This window comes from Lycorma delicatula, chromosome 7 (genome assembly GCF_047948215.1).
Source record: "Lycorma delicatula isolate Av1 chromosome 7, ASM4794821v1, whole genome shotgun sequence".
Lineage (NCBI taxonomy): Eukaryota > Metazoa > Arthropoda > Insecta > Hemiptera > Fulgoridae > Lycorma > Lycorma delicatula.
This window is the reverse complement of record NC_134461.1, coordinates 96,621,562-96,643,047: the sequence shown is the minus strand read 5'-3', so window position 1 is coordinate 96,643,047 and position 21,486 is coordinate 96,621,562. Positions and strand designations below refer to the sequence as shown.

The 21,486-nt window shown below is 29.8% G+C and overlaps 1 protein-coding gene across 2 annotated transcripts in view; it reads right to left on the bottom strand.

The window, feature by feature from the left end:
* The window catches only part of LOC142327386 (cytochrome P450 4C1-like), a 44,390-nt gene extending 23,368 nt beyond the window's left edge, over positions 1-21,022 (bottom strand). The window contains exons 1-5 of one of the 2 annotated variants that reach the window (XM_075370394.1): positions 20,991-21,022; positions 15,154-15,345; positions 9,653-9,756; positions 7,432-7,522; positions 3,697-3,882 (exon numbers count right to left, since the gene is read on the bottom strand). In XM_075370394.1, coding sequence (XP_075226509.1) covers positions 3,697-3,882; positions 7,432-7,522; positions 9,653-9,756; positions 15,154-15,316 — 544 coding nt within the window. In that variant the 5' untranslated portion in view covers positions 15,317-15,345; positions 20,991-21,022. The remainder of the gene's footprint in view (positions 1-3,696; positions 3,883-7,431; positions 7,523-9,652; positions 9,757-15,153; positions 15,346-20,990) is intronic. The other variant, XM_075370395.1, reaches the window with a different exon arrangement.
* Between the last annotated feature and the right edge of the window lie 464 nt (positions 21,023-21,486).

Below are 21,486 nucleotides of genomic sequence, written 5' to 3'. Positions count from 1 at the left end.
AAAGTATAACAGTTAAATAAAGTGGGACTTTTATTTAGAGCAATACATAGCTACATTTTAACTGGAAAATGAATTTTGTCAATAAACGATTTATTTTTTAAAACTGGGGAAAAGTTATAAAAACACAGAAATTCCTGGTATTCAAAATTAATAAAAGAAATTTCAAAATAAATTATTTTTTATAGGATAGTACTAAATCAACGATCGTAACAGTGTTTTAAGTTCTATTAAAATCTACTGTATGATTTTTGTTTAAATCAAAATAATATAATAATTTTTGTGGGAGTAATTTTTATTTCATACGTTGGCAATGCACAACAACTGCCCCCCGACAATTATGTTTTTTTGAATTGTAATTGTGTTTTATAATCTTACATTCGAGTTTCACTTCATTAGTGCAATTTCTTGTTAGTACAAGTAGACACTCTACTGCATAACCATTTTGAATTTGGCTGGTTATTGAAGTAATAATTCCATACTTATTTCCGAATGAAGAATATGTCGATATGATGTTTATTTATGGTGTGTGTGAAGGCAGTGCTAGGACCGCTGTTGAAGATTATCGACAACGTTATCCTTATGGCATGATTCCAAATGCAAGAATTTTTAGTACGGCATTTTGCATGTTATGGGAAACAGGATCTCGTCCTAGCAGTAATGGCATTCCAGTAGCAGTAACAGCAGTCGTAACAGTGCATTACAGTGATTTTCATTTCTCTTGTCCATGGCATGTATTGTCAGGGTTTTCCAGTTTCAGAAGGCCGGAAAAAAATTCCAGCAACACTTTCACCAGGTGAGATTTTATTCTGATTTCATATTTGAGTATCAGGGGCTGCCTCTTCGTCCAGCTACCCCGTGCTCGGTCTGAGTCAAAACTTGTCCTGTCATGTTCGTTCTTGTGGTGTTGTCAGGTGAAGCACCGCCCCTCGCTTCAGCATTCTCTAACTCAGGCTGAGTGTCACGACGGTTCCGAAAGATGACAGCCTGTAACAGCCTACCGCCCCAGTCATTTTCATTTAATCGACTTTTCTCCATTATAAAATAAATGAGTATAAAGGATAAGCTCCTGCGATCGCGTCTCCGATACCCCAAGTACAACCACCCGCTACGAGAACAAACGCTAACCGAAACGCCGCCCACTACGAGAACAGACGCGTCCGGATTTGGTTTCTGTTTTGGTTCGGGAATGGTATTTTATTTCCCACCTACCCCTCATATTTGTGAGCGTAATTATTATTATTATTATTATTATTGATGTTATTGTTAGTATTATATTATCTTCTACGTTTTTAAATAAATAATTGTATTTATAAAATTTTTAGTTTGTTAGTTCTCTCAATAATATAGTTGAGCCGCGAATACGCGACAATATTTATAACAAACAATATGGAGTCGATACTATGCCTGAAATACGAAATATATATATATATTTAAAAAAATGATTTATCACTATTATTATGTATTTATTGTTATTTTGTAAGTAAAAGAATGTATCACTTACATAAATAACAAATTTAATGCACTTCTTCATAACATAAGCAAGATTTTTAAAAAGAAGTCTTATCGTAATCAGGAATGAATTACCTAGAGATTTATGTATTAGTGGATTAAAAGATTATGTTATATTTTTTTATGAGAAGAGATTATGAGATTCCTCAAATATTAGTCTTATTTGTAATCACCATAGGAGACTTCAGATCAGTTCATAACCTTCTTATTACAACACCTCAATAATATTCTGGTTCAACCCATTGTTCTCAATACAGACCTTCCAGAGTCTAACCTACTTCCATAGAATATGAAATTTGGAAGAAGATATCAAGAATAAGAAAAAGGAAAGAGGTGGGTAGTGATTATGTATAGTTGCTTATGACTGGTCGATTACAGCCACCAATGAAGCGCTACTTTCAAATAAGGAAATACATCTTCAAACTACAATACATGTTTGAAATACATGTTCAAACTACAGAGGAACAAGCTTGCTAAATGTAGTTTTAAAATATTTTCCAAGATTGTAAAGAAGGGATTGAGACCATTAATTGAAGCAATCATAATTAAGAACAGTTGGATTTTAGAACGGGGAGGTCCTGTTGAGATAATTTTTTCATCCTAATATGAATCATTAAAAAAAAGAGAATTTAATAGATTCACTTTCTGTTTGTGGACAGTGCTAAGTCTTTCAATAAGTTGTTTAGGAAGATACTATTTGATACTTTGTTGAGAAGAGGAATTTGAAACTATCCAGTTGAGTGGTCTTTATGTATGTATAAAGATCCAAGGATTTCAAAAACAGGGAATAATAAGAAATTGAAAGATGTAAATCATGGTTTAAGACATGGATGCAGTCTATTTCTGATATTATTAAATATATATTAGGCAACACCCAATGTGGGTAGATTACACAGATATTGTTTTATACATAAAATTTTGGAGTTACAGGAAGCATCTAAATTTTACTGTTTTCTGACAACCAGATTGTCATATAAGAAACTACAGCTTGCAATATATATATTTCATAAGAACACACATAGTAATGACAACAATTTCCAGAGAAAAATCTGAAGTAATGGCATTAGATGATCAATGCTCTGTACATTCAAATATAATTATAGAAAATATAATAATAGAGCAAGTTTCATCCTTCAATTTCTATGATGTAACTTAACTTACCTTGATTAATTTTACATATTTAAAAAGGTTGAATGTTTTAATAGGTTGAATGGCAATACAATAGTTCATTGAAAAATAAAATTAGATCAGAGTAATGAAATATTATGAATTTGTCAGTTCCTATCTATGACAGTGTGGCTTAGGGTTGACAAGCTTCCATAAACAAAGAATACAGATCATCAAGATGGGGCTCCTTAGGTCAGTGGCTGGTTTTACCAAATTAGACAGTAAAATTAAATGTGAACTGAAACAGAAATGAACTGAATCTCCAACCAATAAAGAGTAGGATTGAGGTATATGGGGGAAAATGGTAGTGATATAATATAGGAATCTATAAAGCATAGCCTGTCAGATTAATGAATGCTTCCGAGAAAGTAGACATTTGAGATGATTTAGGAAGACATGGAAGAATCAGTTTTTATGAAAAGATAGTGTAATAAGATTATGCCTTAAATTATGCAAGTATTGCATAATCTAATGCATAATTCCTAGGCATAATTTCCTTGCATTATATATGAAAGAAAAAACTTTCAACCAAGCAGTGGAATCACCAATGTAACTTTCACAATGATGCAATTCACCTTCTACACAACTAACAACTAAAAATGTTTAAGCGTTAATTTTAAAATGTTGCACATAAAACATTTAATTACTTTTATTCTGTTTTATAATACATAATATATTATATATCCATTTTTTGTATAAAGTTAATATTTTGTGGATTTAATCTACATTCATTATTATTTTTAAACAAAATAATCATAGTGATACCTTATTGTGATTCAATTTCTGAATGCAATTTGCTCTTCAGTAATGAATTAAAAATGCTGAAATCAAGTCGTATAAGATCCACGTGAGAAGTGCCAATGCTTCTCTTTAGCATAGCACCTCTTTAAAAGGCAGTTGAACACATTTGTAGAGGTAGAAGAAATAACTAAGTACATTGCACTTCATTCAACTAGATGTTTTGTGCTTGATTGCATTTTTAAACATATAATTAAAAAACATTTCTTATATATTACCTACCAAATATAATATTTAACGAACAACATGAAATGTATTCTGTGATGTCAAATCCAGGTTTACCAACTTCATTTTTTAATGTATGAACTAGGGTATTAGTATTTGATGAGAAATTAACAATAAACCTTTGCAGTATCTTAAACTGAAATGCAGGGGCTAAGATTTTTCTTTGCCTATGCCATTCCTCACCTAAAATAATATGAATTTAATTAAAACTTAGTTGGTTAGTAAATAAATAAAACATTAATTTATTATAACAATTTAATTATTTATTATATTCATTTACTCAAAATAAAATAATTTTTAAATAATATTAAATAAATTTTAATTTATGAACATATAGTATACAAAAAATGTTCCTTAAAATAAATAATATATATATATTATGAGTGATTGAAAAGTAACTCCTCATTTCAAAATACTTATACTTTATTCATTAATTATAATTTTTACAAAAAATGCATACGAGAGGAAAGCATTTACCATGAAGTTCTATTGAAAATTTGATAAGTGGACCAGATTTCACTACCAGCTACTCGAACCGCTCAGGAATAGCATCTCCTAATTTACCAGGAAATCTTGACCAGAAATGGAATGGTTTCATCATTTTCCATTCTCTTTCAGCAGGAATGGAAGTCGTAACTTCTTGTATTCGCCCTTTAAGTTTTTCCAAGATCTTTGGTTTGGTACTGTAAAATTGCTGTTTAACCAGACCCAAAGTAAAATTTCACAGGGTGTTAAGTCAGGATGCATGGCTGGCCACTCACACAGACCACGACGACCCTTCCCTTCCATCTTTCGGGAAAGTGGGCGCTGAGCCATTAATGAACGACTAAATCTTACACGCAAATCAAATTTTCAACATTCTCCCAAAAACTGATAAGTGACCAGATTTCATATTGCAACACGGTAAGGTACCTTTCAGCATAAATGGTATCAAAAAGAACGAGTGGACCCACAATCATGTCCGAAGTCATCCCACACTACACCGTTACTTTGAGACGATTCTGCATTTTTTCAAAAATAACAAGAGGATCTTTACCTGCCCAAGATTGGAAGTTGATCCTCCTATGAGAAATACCAGTTCATCATTCCAGAGGATATTTTTAACTCACGGGCTAGTCTATTGGTTAACTCGTAATCGTCAATCAGCTGATTTCGAAGTCGATAGTTCTAAGGTTCAAATTCTGGTAAAGGCGATTCCTTTTATACGGATATGAATCCGTGGATAGATCGTGGATACCGGTTTTTTTGGTGGTTGGGTTTCAATTAAGAGCACGTCTCAGGAATGGTCGACCTGAGGTTGTACAAGACGGCATTTCATTAACTTTCATACATATCATCCTCAGTTCGGCCTCTGAAGTACTATCTTACGGTGGTTCCGGAGGCTAACAGAGATCCAGAATTCCGGAGGCTCTAATAAAGAATATGCTTTTAAAAAGATCTGACTAATATTCATACCAAGTCAGCGTGTTCTCCCATAACTCCATATCGAATTTTATAATTGAATGGTAAGGCAAATATAAACATATTAAATTCTCAAATTATATTCTCATACTTTAAAAATCAAACACAATAAGTTTGAGATAAAAATTACGTATCATAAATGAATAATTTATATGTATTTTAAAATAGGCAATTACTTTTCAGTTACCAATTATAAAAAGGATGTTTAAATGTCATTCATTTTTAATAATACTTCACTGTTGAATCGCTTTGTTAACAAACTTTAAAAGGTTAAATTCCCCTCACCTATAAAAATATAGACCTTAGTTTCAAAGTGTTGTAATTCTTAAAAAAAATTCTCAATTAAAAAACTCTTTCTGTATTCTAGTGATATCTAAACTGGAAAATGATAATTACAATTCATTTAATTTTTATCACCAATTATACACAAGAAAAAAACAAAATAGCAGCCGCAGACTAATTAAAATTCGTCGTGCTAGCATTTAGATTTCTTATTGTTACTTCTGTATTTTTTTAATATATCGTTTTACTTCACAAGTTTTTTTTGATAAAATAATGAAATATGCAAGAACACATCAGGGCATATGTCCTAATGTGGTTTGTTATGGCTACAATAGTAGAGGTAGAGACGCCGTGGTATTTGAGACGCAGTTTCGAGCCGGACCTGTACCGGAGCGGAACGGTGATCGCAATGCACCGGTTCTAAATTTCGAACAGTTGCCCATCTCCCGTTTGCGGAAGAGGTTTTACAGCTTCCCGATATAAGCATGGGAGGAAGAATGGCACCCCACGATTAAGGGTAGGTCCTTGTATAAATTTATACAGGACTTGGGGGGATGGTACCCCTTTAGTTCGTTTTTAAGGGCAACGGGAGTCCAAGTGCTCTCCAACCACGCGAATTTGAACCAATATTTGTTTCGGTTCACCTGGCAGCTAATGAGCTGTGCGTTTGCGGGGAGGTCCAGTCGAACGAACACGTGATTTTCGACTGCCCATCTCTTGGGGGATCCAGAACACAGGACACCCTGGAACTTAGAGGTCAAGGGGAAAATTGGCCGCTCATAAGCGGCGAGTCAATTTGGCGTGAGCCTCATTGTCGGACCGTATGGGAGTTCCTTGATGCTGTTGCTTTGTTTAACCGGCAACAACAGTTGAAGGGTTATAAGAATCCTACCGCTTGCTGTAGGAAGCTACCCTCGAGAAATGGCTGGCTATCGGTCAAATGTAGCTCCAACCGCTGTACAATGGTGTACAGGTAATTTCTGGCATTCAGCGACCTAGGGTTGGCAGCAAATTATTATCCTTGACGGAATAAATTTTAATTTATTGACAGTCATATATTTTAGTATGTAGACGGGGTGCGCCTACCCATTTTAGTAATATAAGACAAGTGAGCGGTGGGACACGCAAGCAAGTGGTGTAGAGCATCACGCTTATTCCGCTCACGCAGTTACGTAAGCTTTAGGAGCTAATTAGGATATTGGTAGCTAAACCGTTTTGATACACATTAGCCGTTTGTGGCACGGACATTCTGTCTTATGCTTTAGGGCAACCGAATGGGGTGATGGTGGAAAAAATTCCAGACAAACCAGTGTATCTCACCCTGCATTTATAAGGAAGATAATAACGGCGAAAAAATTAAGGATAACGGAATCCCAGAGAAGGGCAATAGAGCTAGTAAAAATAATGTACGTAAGGAATTAAAAATGTTCTAACATAATATGCGAATAAAGCACGACGAGTTATTCACGTCGTACCTTTTTTTTTTCTCACTACATCCCTGGGCCGGACATCCACTCAAGTATACACGGCCCAGGGATGTGTCCTTGTGACTCTAATTCACGTCATACCTGGATCTTCATATCGTGCATAATCTTAACCGAAACCGCATTGAACGGCTACTCAATTACATCTGAATATTTCCCTGGTAATTGGAACACATGGTGGTGGTGTCATGTTAAGGAAAGGTGACTTCAACATTGCTAAATTTGACTGGGATTCACTTACAATCTAATAAAACCTCTCACATTAAACAAAAAAAGAAGGGGGGAAAGTGAATATTCTGATATAATTCTCAGGTCGGTAGTGGTAAATAGGTTTATATAATCTGTATTGTTTTGGCCAAACAGATCTAACCGGTGATACAGTAAAGCTGTTGGACCACTGAATTCAGTCAAGTGAGCTCAAATGATAGAATTACGATTAAGTAAAGGTAAATCATACATTATGTAGTATATGTAATCATTCACAGGTTTTATTAAGCTAACTTACCACTCGAAGTAATTAGTCCAGTTCCAATCCACGGTTTCATAAAATCATAAAACTCTGATTTTGTTAACAGTGTATTGTTCGTCAGTATTGTCTGAAAAATGAATTGTATGGTATTAATATAATTAACATCATCAAATTCAGGTAATTGTATTGAATAAGTCCTTCAGGTCTATTAATAATGTTTTTCATAATTTACTTCTAATACATACTGAATAATGAATAATAATTATTAATAATATTTAAGTGTTGTAAATGACACCATTGAAAAATACAACAAAAACTAAAATTCATCCATTAAAACGTATTTACAGTGCAACAGTTATAGATTCTTATGATCTTCATTTTTTCAGATTTCTAATGCTTTGTTGATTTAGAGCCAGTAAATAGCAGTATTTCTTTTTCTTTTAAAGAACATCATTTTCAAGATTACAGTTACCTTAATATCTAATTAAATGTAACATTTACAAAGATTTTTATAACTCCGCAAAATGTTCCTCGGAGGTAAAAGTTAAGTCTAACACGGAACTCGACTGCCCTCTCCAAAACGTGGGCTCATCAGTATTTACTCATGTCAGCCCCAATGCATTAATATTCTCCGCCAAATACTGGCCTCTTCTGTTTCGGGCTGTTCCCGTAAGTCCCGGTGATTTCGCATTAAAATCCCCGAGAGGAGTATATTTTTACCCCTAAAACTCAAAATTATTTCACTCAGGTCTTCAAGGAATTCATTAAGGTCATCAATACCCACGTTCGAGAATGGTACGCAGAAAAAACCACTATCTCTCCAAGGCCGGTCCGCATGAAACCATTACCGGTTCCAAACTTCCCAACCGAGATTCCTATCTTCGGAAAACCTATAGCCGCGGCTCTATTGTTATCCACTATTCATCCCGGATTACTTACTACCGCTATATTCGGTTCCGAAATGACTACAACATCAACTTCTGTTGATATTGTCATCGTAGCCGTCGCGAGACCAACGGCTACGGTTAGTAGTGCTTAATTGTAGGACCTTCATTTTTAGGTTGTACACCGCAACGTCCAGTGGCCCTCCGCTTCACAAATCGCACACGCCGTGGTATTCGGACACTGCGCGATCTAATGCCACTGTTTCCCTTAATTAAAACAGAGGCGAGTCCTATCCACCCCTTCACAATCTGTTGCTCAACATAAATTTTAAGAAAATGGCTGAAACAATTACTGGGGCAAAAAATGTACGAAACACTAACGGCATTAAATTTTGGATAAAATAAAAATAGGGAGGTATTTTCTAGTCATTTTTAATTTTTTTTTTTTTTTTTTTTTTAAGTAGTAGTCGTAGAAAGTTGTTTCAGTATGAAGAATGTGCTTATTACGTTATTTACAATTCCAAGTTTTAATTTAGACAACTTCAATGTTGAATATCCTTCCGTATTCAATAATTATTTCTACAGTTTTTGCCTCCTATCTTGAAAACTCGTTGATTAAAAAGGTAAAATTTGGCACAAATATTTGTAAAATTATATAAATTGCTAAATATATATACAACTCTGGTTTTGCCTAATTTTCGACTTTATCTTACCTAACCTAACCGATAAGGGGGATACAAAATACTTTTTTTAGCCTTGTTGTATAATATTACACCAAATCGGGCAACTTATTGAAGTAAGTAATTACTCGAACAAATAAACTAGTGAGATTCGGGGAAAAGTTATGCAACAATTTGATAGATTTATTATCTTCTACAATTTCGTTTTCTTATTATTAATTACGTCCACAGTGGTGTATATTTTATGCACTACTTCAACAAAATTCCGTAACATTTTATTTCAACCGGGAGTAATTTTGGTTAGGCGTGACATTAAACTCGATTTTCGTAAAAAAAAAGAAATTAATGTAATTAGGTATCAGCCAGTTGTAATTATTGAGTAAATGTCTAATAATGGAATTTTAATATTTTATGAAAACTATACAAAATAAATAAAAATATAACAAAAAAAAATATACAAATAAATAAATATAGTTTCTACATGAATTTCAGAACGCTGTAGGTAAATAAGTCATTCATGTGATAATCCTGACAGCGGTACACGTGTATAACTAATACAGATTTATTAATTTTGATTGTAATTAGCTGCATCACTTGTCAAAAAACAAACTTTTTGACATTTTCAGATTAATATGCTCCCATTTCATTATTTCCTTAATACTAATTACACTTGCATAAGAAAAAAAGTCATACTTGAATTTCATTCAAACCAGATAATACAATCAGCAGTTTGTTACCAGCCCAAAAAGAAAATATCGGCCCATGTTCGTCTGTAAATCTACATAATGTTTGCAGACCTGTTATGAAAAATAAATAAAATTATGTGAATTAATTTAGTATTAACGATTTACATAAAGACTAATAAGAATTCGTTTTTATTTAAACGAGTTTGATAATAATCTTAAGTCATTTTTAATAACAAACTATTTTTTTAAACATACAACTATTATTATTATTACTATTGATACTTAAAATGGCATTTGAAGACCATGAGAGCTTGATGCAAGTCACATCAATAAACACTTCACTTGAATTGAGAACTATGTAATTAAAGGTCTTCAAGGAATTCTTGGTATTATTTTATGTTAAATGTTCATGTCCCACTTGTTATTGTTGTCAATAAATTAGAATAATAAGTAGAATAATTGAATGTGTTCGGGTATCAATGGTCAGACGAGCTGAATTCTTTATTGATGTAAGTGGGGGCAATTGAAGTCTCCATTAATTATTCTATGCCTCCATTAATGTAATGATTCATTTGTTTAAATAAGAAAGGTAAAGTTTAAAATATCTCCATTTAATAGTTATTATGTATTTTTAACTAAATAATATTTGTTTTTCAATAATCATTTAGTTTATACTGTTTCAGAAGTTTATACAAATTAATATTTTAAATCTTTAACATTTAATACTTTTAGTTTTATGTAACCAGTTAATGAGCGACTACTCTCTGAAATGGTGGAGTGGAAATTCTTTTCATTTTCATGAGGACTTTGTCTGGAGGTTCAGGCCCTTACAAGGTGTCGCTCAATCAGAAATTCAATTGTTTTTCTGAACTAAAAAGGATAAAACCCCCAGGCCTCACATGTTTCCTTGTATATTTTGAAGATCTTTTTGGATATACTCAAAACTTCATCAACTACGATTGAGCTTGATGTTAAAATGAAAATTAGACCAGGTGGACAATCCACCACACAAATGTCCATATACAGACTATCGGATTCTGTGGAGCATGTGACATTACTCAAGGTTGGATCTGGAATTTCTTAGAAAAATTAAATACAGAAAACCAATATCTTGAGCAACTTTGAAGGAAAATTCCATTCTTAGAAAACTGGCAAACTAAATCACCTTATCGTCACCGTTAAAACATAACTTTATGGTCTTGCACTTCAAGGGACCAGATTCACAGATGAAAATATCTTTGATTCTGAAGCTTTTAGAATCTACAAAAGTAAAGTTGGTAAAAGGGTAATGAAATCATTCCCATCCCTCAGCACACATTTCATAATAAATAAAAATATCCATGATTCAAATAAGTGATTTTAACAACCCAACTGAAAGACTGTCAACTTTAACTTTCAATAGTACAAGTAAAACTTACTTTCTTGTGAACGTTCATGTCCCAATAAATGAAGACAACAAAAGAAAAGTGCAAGAACTAACCTCAGACCTTAAAACTAACAAAGCGTTGGGTGAAAATTTAATTATGGCAGAACTCTAGAAAGAAAAAGAAAACATTAATGCTATATCTTCTTTAATTAATACATTGTTTATATCTTAAGGATATTTAGGATAAAGAAAAGTTACTGATAAATGGAAATCAGAGATTATTCAACATCTTTACAATAAGAGATCAAAGACAGAGCCAAACTACTATAGAGGCATTTCTTTCTTGAAAGTAACTTACAAAAAAATATAAAAGCTATCTTAAACCAACCTCAACCACAATTAGAAGAAAATCAAGATGGTTTTAGAAAAAGGAGATCATGTGCAGAAAAAATTATGAATTATCTCAAACTTTCGAACAAAACACATGTAATAACTTTTATCTGTTCCCCAAAAACATATAACTCCATAATCAGATTTTCTTTAATCATATCTTTGATAAACTTGTTGTAGGTGACAGACAAACATCATAAAAGCCACTCTAACTGACACTTACTCAAAGGTAAAATTCATGGGAAAATTAACAGATCCTTTTCTTATTAATACTGAAATCAGGAATGGTGATGGACTTTCACCTCTATTGTTCAACCATACATTTGAGAACATTGTCAGGAAATGGAGCAAGAACTTAAACAAAATACTCCAGATTTAAAATAGGAATAAATGACTGATGTATAATTGTCTTGATTTGTAATTGATGTACAATTATCAACAATATTAACAGTGCACTGGAAAATCTAAAAATCAATAATTATGATATTGAGAAAATAGAACATTTTAAGAATCTAGCAGAATCTGTTGGAATGCAATGGAAAAGAGCACAATAAAATCGAGAACACAGATGTAAATTTTCATTCCCGATTTTTAAGATACATACAATAAAACATTTCTCTTTTTCAACACTAAATTAAACTTTTCAACATAGTAGTAAAAACAGAATCCTAGACAGAGAAAACTTTATCATGAATAACAAAGCAATAATGTATTATCTAACAAAGAAGGAAAGAAAAATCTTTAGAAAATTATTAAATTTGAAGTTAAAAAAAAAAAATTAACTTAAACTAACTTCCATTGAAGATATGTATAATAAAATAGAATTACTTTCTGACACAATGAGAAAAATAAGAATTTCTACAGTTGTCTCCAGAGTGAATAGTAATACTTGTAGATTCACTACACAAATTGATCTTTGGATTTCTCAATTCTAGAAAAACAGATCGCAAATGTTTCAGACTGGTTTAAGAAGATTTAGCAGAACTAAGCATAACAAAAGCAATATCAACCAACTTGTTATTTAAACATAAAAACAAACTAATGAAAAGAAATTATGGGAAAAATGAAAAATAAAGATTCTAGGAGAAATAAAAGTAAAAAAGTACACCAAAATGGAAGAAAAAAAGAAATATATGTCTGAAAAATGAAAGCTTGTTAGAAAAAAATATAAAAATACATAATGCTAAAGTAGTATTTGATTTAACATTTAGGTTTAAATTAACCTACAACCTTATTTAACCTCTAACTCTAAGGTTGGTTATTCAGAAAACATCTAATAAAGTTCTTTTCAATAGTAATAATTAAATAATTTATATTGTGATGAGATTTTTAGGCAAGTGAAAAATGATTTAATGGTATTTGAGTAGCATCAACTTCTTGAGTGTCTTTGAATAATATTATCATTTAATTATGGAAATAAAAAAACTGGTAAGAATTGGTTTGTAATATTGAGCATACACTCATACTAATATCTCCCATTGTTATTTAGCTGCTGTAGTTATAATCTGAAAATCAAGGTGTAGATGTGTTCACAATGATACACCTAAATTTAAGTGAAAAACAATTACTTCTAACATTATTAGTTCTTGAGTTATCATAAAGTGAAAAAATTCCATACTGATTTACTTCTTTTATTGGTGTGTTTGTATAATGTTCACATCATTCCAGTATTGACAGCAGAATTTGCATATTTCTCCACAATAATTTCAAAATTTATTAATCAATAACAAATTTGACAAATTCAAAAACTATAAAAACAATTTATTTTAATGTAATTATAGAATTAGATGCCAACAGAAGATGCGTGATTTTGTAAAAATCAATGCTTGGAATTAATATGGTAAGTTTAACTTCTGTTGTTAAGTGAGAACTGTATTTCTATTTTCATTATAGTCATTCTTATTTCATGTACATACACATTCAGGTTTTAGTGCTTTAAATTTCATTTAGTAATAAATTTTATTAGCACAGTGGACAATATGTTAACGAATTATTTGAATTTTCAAAAAAATATATTTATATATTCTATTGATGATAATTTAGTGAAATAAGTTTAGTAATGTTAAGATCACTAAAATAGATTAACATATCTCTTACCTTAAACAGATGAGTTATGTTAAAACAGATTACATTAATCTGTTTTAACAGATTTTTACTGCATTGTTTAAATCATTCTAATTTACATAAGAACTAGTATTATTACTAAGTATTAGTGAGCTTGAGTTTAAAATAATATAACAGCCTAGCACATTCATCGACTTGTCATTATAAACAATGATTTTGTTTAGTACAAAATTTATTTATTATAATAAATAAACATAAATGTTATTTATTTGAATATTTAACAATAATCAAAATTTTATTAAGATAAATAATGTTTTTTAATTGAGTTTTTGGTAGTATATGATGAATAAAAATGATTAATAGATAATTTAATTGTCTACACCTAGTAAAACCAATTGTAATACTTCATAAGACTACATCTCTCTAACATTCTATAAAGATAATGACATTAATACATGAAGAGTATGATATTTCTCATCTTAAAAGCAGATCCTTATATTATTTCCATCACACCTCAGGGACTACCTTCAGCATAAGAAATATACATTGTGTATTGTGAAGTGAGAACTGTAATTCTATTTTCATTAAAGCCATTCTTATTTCAATGTACGTTCAGATTTATAAATTATGAAATCCTTTAATTTACACTAAAAAAATAATTTAACATCATTAAAAATCATTTCAATACGACAACTAGTGACTGGTATTCTTTTTAAAATTTTATTTTTATTCTTTCAGAATTGGTTAAATGTTAATATTTCATTATAGTAAAGATAAAAGTTCATATTTTTAGATATAATGAGTAAATATTTTATTAACATGTCTTTTCAAAGTATAGAGGTTAGAATTTTGGATATACTAAAAAAATGTATAAAAATTGTGCTTTCTCATTTCACTTCTAATATGAATACTTATTACTACATTTATCTTTTCTTTATTGTTACTAAGTAATATATTTAGGATTTTTTACTGCAGATTTTGTCTCCAGATCATTTACTCCACATTTTGTCTCAGACACATGGTCTCAGTCGATTCCTGTAATAGTGTTCTGTTCTCCTACATGTCATGTTGACGTTCCTCAGTTTTCTTATAGGTAAGAATAGTTTTCTTAAGAGAAGCTTTTCCTGAAGCTGCAGCTCAATGAATTGATATTTTTTAGTTCACCATCAGAGTTTGTTTTCTGCAAAAGCATTGATGTTTTCTATATAGTTCCGATAATACGTAAGAAACTTTTTACTTTTGCCAATATAACTGCCACAAGATATTTTTTATTTTTCAGAATTATTGTGTATAAAGTAGTATGCACTATTGTATACTAGTACACTAGTAGTGTGAATTATTGTGTATAAACGATTTGTATGCACAAAATTTGTTTTGCTTCTTTTCATTACTCTTTTCTATTACTAAACAATTTAGTGAAATGTGCTTTACAAAACAAAATCATACACAAAGTTATTTGTGTTAACCTTAGAAATAATTGAAGGTAACTCACACCCATTTTTGTAAAATGGGATGGGGAACCTTAAAAATTATAACTTGTCATGTGAAGAACAATAATATACAAATGGCACCTTCAAACTGATGCAGTGAAAATATGGTACACTGCCACATTCTTATATCATATACGAAAAGAATCATAAAGAGCAGGAAGGAAATAAAATGATTAAAAAATAAAGGCATTCACTTACAATCACTGATAGCCATAAACTCCAAAACACTTCCTATAATAGGCCACCTTTTAAGTGATGGTATATTTGTAGTTAATTGTTCCATTCTTGAAGATCTCATTAGATAATTGTATAACAGTAAACAAAATGATATAAATATCATTACGATTGTAAATAACATCATTTTATTAATAAATTATTACACACTATTGTCTGTAAAAAATAAAATAAAATTCATGTTTCTACACAAAAAATTATTTTATATGTATATATAATTTATATATATATATATATATAAATATATATATATATATATATTTTATATATATATATCATTAAAAACTTAATTTATTAACAGTTGCAGAAATTTTTGTTGGAATGGAAAGCAACATTTTTTACAACCTGAAGGTTCCACAACCCTTAGATTAAATCAGAGAATAGCATATTGGGAAATGAATATTAATGTTTCATAACAGTACTTAATAACCAGATTCCTTTAGATCAGCAGTTTCCAATGTTTGGTGTACATAATGTTTTGTATAGAGTACAATTATCTACCTTTCTTAGCTTCATCATAATTAAATCATATGTTGACGTGTTTCTGGGATACTCCATTTTCAAAACTCACTGGACTGCAGTACAGAAAGTCCAGTAAGTTTTGAAAATGGAATCAATATATAATAATTATACTCTAATAAATTGTACTCTATAAAAAATTATATAGTACTCTATACATAATTAATAATTATACTCTATACAAAAAATTATGCCGATCTTAGCAGAAAAAAAAAATATTAATAGTAATTTTTATATACATAACCTAGGGATACACTAGAAAATATTATTAATGGTGGATAAAAAAGTTTAGGCCTGAGTTAAAGAAAGTAGGTTTAAGAGAGTTAATGTAATTCATTAATCCTATCTATGACTTACATCAAATCTTCTATATTAGATTACATTTAATGCTCTTCTTTCGACTTTCCTTTCTTAATTTTACTCACCCCTCATCTTCCAGAATATCCAGTTCTACTTAGGATACTCTGACCTGACCCTGAATTCTTCACACCCACTGTTATGATTGAAAAAGCTTTTATATATATGCTGAAAGTCATCAAATATTAAAAATAAATAATAAAAAGAAATATTGAGATGAGTGAATGAAATGGGTTTTTTGTGTATGATGACCTCTATCCTACAGCTCCTATGTAGTGTGTATGGGAAAATGGTATCAAATAGTAGAATGAAACAATCTTTACTTGCTAATCACTACATGTAAAAATGAAGAAAGAAATTCTCTTTTTTTCCGGAGTATACCAAATATCAAAATAATAAATTGTAACTTTTCCTGTATAGAAAGATATTGAAAATGTAGTTCATAAGATCGTAAAAAACCTCACTGTTTCAGAAGATTTTAATTTATCCTTAAATTAAACATGCTTCTCAGACAGTAGTGATCTTAAAAAATGAACCTAATTCCTTTTCCAAACAGTACCATTTTTTTTATAATTCATAATAAATCTGATGAAGTTAAACCAATAAAAGAATAAAATATAGATAGAATAAAAAACTGTAAGCTCTTTTCTTTTCTAGATAATGTAATTGCAAGTCTTGCTCATTATTGGAAATAAGATGAAAGATTATGAAACTGAGGGAGACTTTTTGCTTCGTCATCATTTGATAGAACATAATATCACTGGAGACCGATTCCACACTAATGATTTCTACTTTAATGAAATGAGTACAAAATGGTGTAACTCTCACAAAGTATGTACTGATTAAAAAGGCAAAACACATCTGTGTTAAGGCGAGTCTGTGTAATTTATTGGAAAGATCAGACATTGCTTCTTAACTTAATAAGAACCAACAAAATTTCATGCAACTGTAGAACTTGTTGTTTGAAAAATAGTTTTTCTAATGTTAAAGGTTTGTTTTTTAAAAGTTATAGTCTTTTCTTTGTGGATTCTAAGCTGAAAAATATTTATGTGGAGAGTAGCAAATTATAGCGATGATGTGCAGATAATAATAAAAAAATAAGGAAAAATAATAGAAGCTTTTGGAGGTGTTACAGAAGGATCTGTAAATTAGTTGGTTGATAAAATTTGAAATGAAATATCTCACAAGTAGGAAAGGAAAGATATTTTTGGCAGAATCTTGTAAAGAGATAGGTTTTGTGTCAAATATTAGATCATCCAGAGTAAGTTAATTTCGTAAAGGAGGGATGTGTAGAAGACAAAAACCATAGAAGACACTGGAAAAGAAATAGTAACTACTATTGCATGGGGTCAATACCAAGTTTGAAGGATGTGTATTATTATTTTTCATAGAAAGCTTAATTAATTGTTAAAATTGTTAGAGTAAATTAAATTATTACTGTTTTTATAGTATAATTAAAGTTTTAATTAAGTAAGAAATCGTAAAAAATATTCTTAAAATTGTTTATGGATTAGTGATATTAAAAAAATTCAGAATAGACATTGGGGGCACATAATGAGGTACCCATATTGTAGACTAAGGTGTTACAAGTTATATTTTTGAACAGATTTCATTTAATTTGTAAGTAAGTATCAATGAACATCTTAAAAAATTAAATGGAAACATCAAACAGCTAAATAATGTGGGGTATACCAGAAAAAAAATAAGCAGGAAGAAAATGTTGCAAAAAATAAAAGAATAAAAACATTAAGAGAAGATGATAAATATAAACAGGAAGAAACCTTAAGAACAAGGAAAGAATAAAAAGATTAATAGAGGATGATGAATATAAAGTGAGAGAAAATTTGAAAACTAGAGAACGTGTACACAAATTAAGATCAGAAGAATCATATCAAACAAAAAACAATTAAATTATTGGCAGCAAAATATAAATAAACGAAATGATGATTAACTCCGACTAAGGAAGAATATTGTCCGACAATATTAGAGGAGTAATGATCTAAAAGATACGATTTTTTTGCAATTTATTAAAGATCGGGTATGTATGCCTCAGTGTATATGTTTTTCTTTACAGGCTCTACTTTTTAATCACTCTGAAATTAACTTTAATGTTGATAAGATTAAACTGAGATTCCAGAACAATTAAATAAAATTAAACTAGAAAATCTAAAAAATATACAATTTAAATTGTAATTTTCGATTAATATTAAATAATCAGATGTTTCCACCTTCACGAGTATAATTAAGAAAAGGGTAAAAATTCATAGTTATAAAATTTGTATCCCAGATGACATCCTGACTAAATGATGTTTTTAACATTAAAATAATATTATAAAAATTTTTCAAATTTTTTAAAAACTTGCTTTATACTTTGCAATTCTTTACTCCTGCCTCCGTAATATCCACCCTTAATTTACGCCCGTACGGAAGGATGTTTGTAAAAGTAATTGCAGAATATTGTATTGTCACCCGACCACAGTAACCATGCAAAATTTCATCAATTGCAAATGTCAGGAAGTTTGTTAAATTAGGGATGTAAGAAATGAGGGCAAACATAAAAAAAACCTTGGGAGTTAAAGAAAAGCAAGTAATTATATAGTATTTAAAGGAAAATTATTAAAATAAAAGGTAAAATATCATCAGTTTTATTAAAAATTTGCCTGCTATTCGATTACCTTTAGCTGCTTCATACTAGATACAGTTTTATATTCAATTCTGAAAATTAAAGTCTAAAAGAAAGAGATTGATATTTCAAGTACAGGTACGATTCAGCCCATTTGTTATTTGTCGTTTAAAGTTTATTTACTGGCGTTATTATTTACTTTAGTAGTTGCTCCAATGTTATTAAACAAGGCTAAAAATGTAATATTCTGAAAAAAATATTGGTAAAAGGTTATGAATTCCCTTTGCTTCAAATAAGCTAAAACTGGAACGTGTAGATCCAAACATTTGTGCAGAATTTCAACATTTTTGTCAACGGGTTTTCGAGATAAGGCAAAAACGTTAGAATTAATCCACTTTTAAATCCGATTGACTTAAAACTTTGGAATTTTTATATAACTTAATAAGTCTTTCATCATCCTAAATCATAGTTTTTCTATGACCACTAAGCAAAATTTCAAAAATAAAAAAAAGTAAAAACTGATCATCCATCCATTTGAAGTGTACCAAAAAACAAGCTGAATGCTTGACCAATTCAAAAAAATTGAAACTTACCCACTTGTTTCCTACATGTTTCAAGGCCTTAAAATTATATTTTAAGTTTTTTATTTAAGCAGTTTATCTGTCGCGGTCATTTTTGTTATGGTGCGCATAGCGATTTTTATGATTATAAGGGTTTACGGAAAAATCATAACTAAAAAACTATTGGACCTGGAAGGATGAAACAAAAGCAATTTAATCATATTTTTTCAAAGTAAGAGATTGGTACATGGTTTAGTTACCTATCTCTTCTTTCTATAAGAAAATTACCAATAAAGTTGAAATCCAAATTAACCTACTAATTAAACTCATGCAACGTATGATAATTTGATTAAAGTATGATTAAAAAGTATAAAGCATTTTTTTTTAAATTTTGAAAAATTTTTGTAATATTTTAATAATAAAAACATCATTTGGTCAGGATGTCATCTAGGATACAAATTTTATAACCATGAATTTATACTCTTTTCTCAATAATACTTATGATACTGCATAATTTTTAAGGTGAAACCGTCATTTGATAAATCCACCCAAAAATTTAAATGTACATTTTGATATTTTTGAAATTGTGGGTCAAATCTGTTTCCTGAATTTGGTCAGCCAAAAAATTACAAATATTGTTTTCATTATTGTATAACATTCGCAATTTTATTCAAAATTATTAACTTCATGGCATTAAATATTATTTGAATTTTGTATTCGTAAAAGTCGAATAACAAAAATATTTAACATTATTTAAATTAAATAAATTTTACTTAGGTTAACTTAATTTTCTTGTATTCTTTCCATTTAAAAATTTTATTCAACATAAGGGTCAACACGGAAATGTTTTACTATTTGAAGATCGAACCTTTGCCTGAGTTATTACTTCCTTGTACTAAGTAAAGGAAGTATTGTGATCGCGAATAATTTCAGTTTTCAGATTTCAACGGAAATATGCATTTTGACCATTCCTGAAACCATTTTGACTAGTTTCGGGGTGGTGTCTGTACGTATGTATGTATCTCGTATAACTCAAAAACGATTAGCCGTAGAATGTTCAAATTTTGGATTTAGGACTGTTGTAACATCTATTTGTGCACCTCCTATTTTGACTGTAATCAACCGGAGCAACAGTGTCCAAAAAACCCAAAATACAAAAAAACTTTTGATTTTTTTCTTAACTGCAGTAATAAGCCCTCATTGAGAACTTTTCAACGATGTATCATAAGTGGTACTTATTCTTATTCGTTTTAGTTATAGCCAAATAAAATTTTAATTAATGACATTTTTGGATCTTACATGGGGAAGGTTCATCGGTTCGAATTCTGTTTCATCTTCTTTTTTTAACTTTTTTTTAATTTATTGATTTATTTATAACTATTAATCTATGATTGTAAAAAACGTTTTAAAATAAATAATATTTCAATAACAAAAAAAAAGAAAAAATATCAGAAGTTAATGAAATAAAATTTTACGTAATTTTCGTTTTAAAAATATGTGTTTATGTAATTATTAAGCGTAAAAGAAGTCATGAGGTGTATATACGAGTTTTTTAATATTTGTAACTTGTTTTTTTTAAAACATGTTACAAATAATTTTTTTTAAATCCGTCGTGAAGGGGAAATATGATTTCATTTTTCAATAACTATCATATTTATAATGAAATAAATATATTTTTAATACTTTTAAAAATTATAAAGTAAATAATTATTTAAGGAAAATAAGCGTATTAATTAACTTACCGGTAGAAATAATACACGGTTTTATACTAATGGTATGCAAACACAAATACAGCCAAAGGTTATTAATTTTCTTTTATATACTCTTAAATGAATCCCATACAATTATAAAGTGATTTTCTTTTTGTAAGCCGCACAAATTAACTTACCAATATTTTCCCATACTTATTTTCCACTGAGTTGCAGTTACGCAGTTATATAAATTACCATTCAAGGGTAATTTATATAACTATAAATTAGTTATATAAATTATATAACTAATTTATGAAATACAGAATCTAAATCACAGAATCCTATATTAATTTTTTTTATGTTGTTAATGAGCTCGTTTTACCTTTTTTTTTCATTATGTACGCAGTAACATGTCTGCTACAGTGAGTTTGACGTAATGAGTTGTTATAATTTTGATTTAAAAAATCATTATATTATGATTACATTTCGTAAAATACTTTTTTTTTGTTATAGATGAGTCTGAGAAATGCCATTTACGCATCTCCCA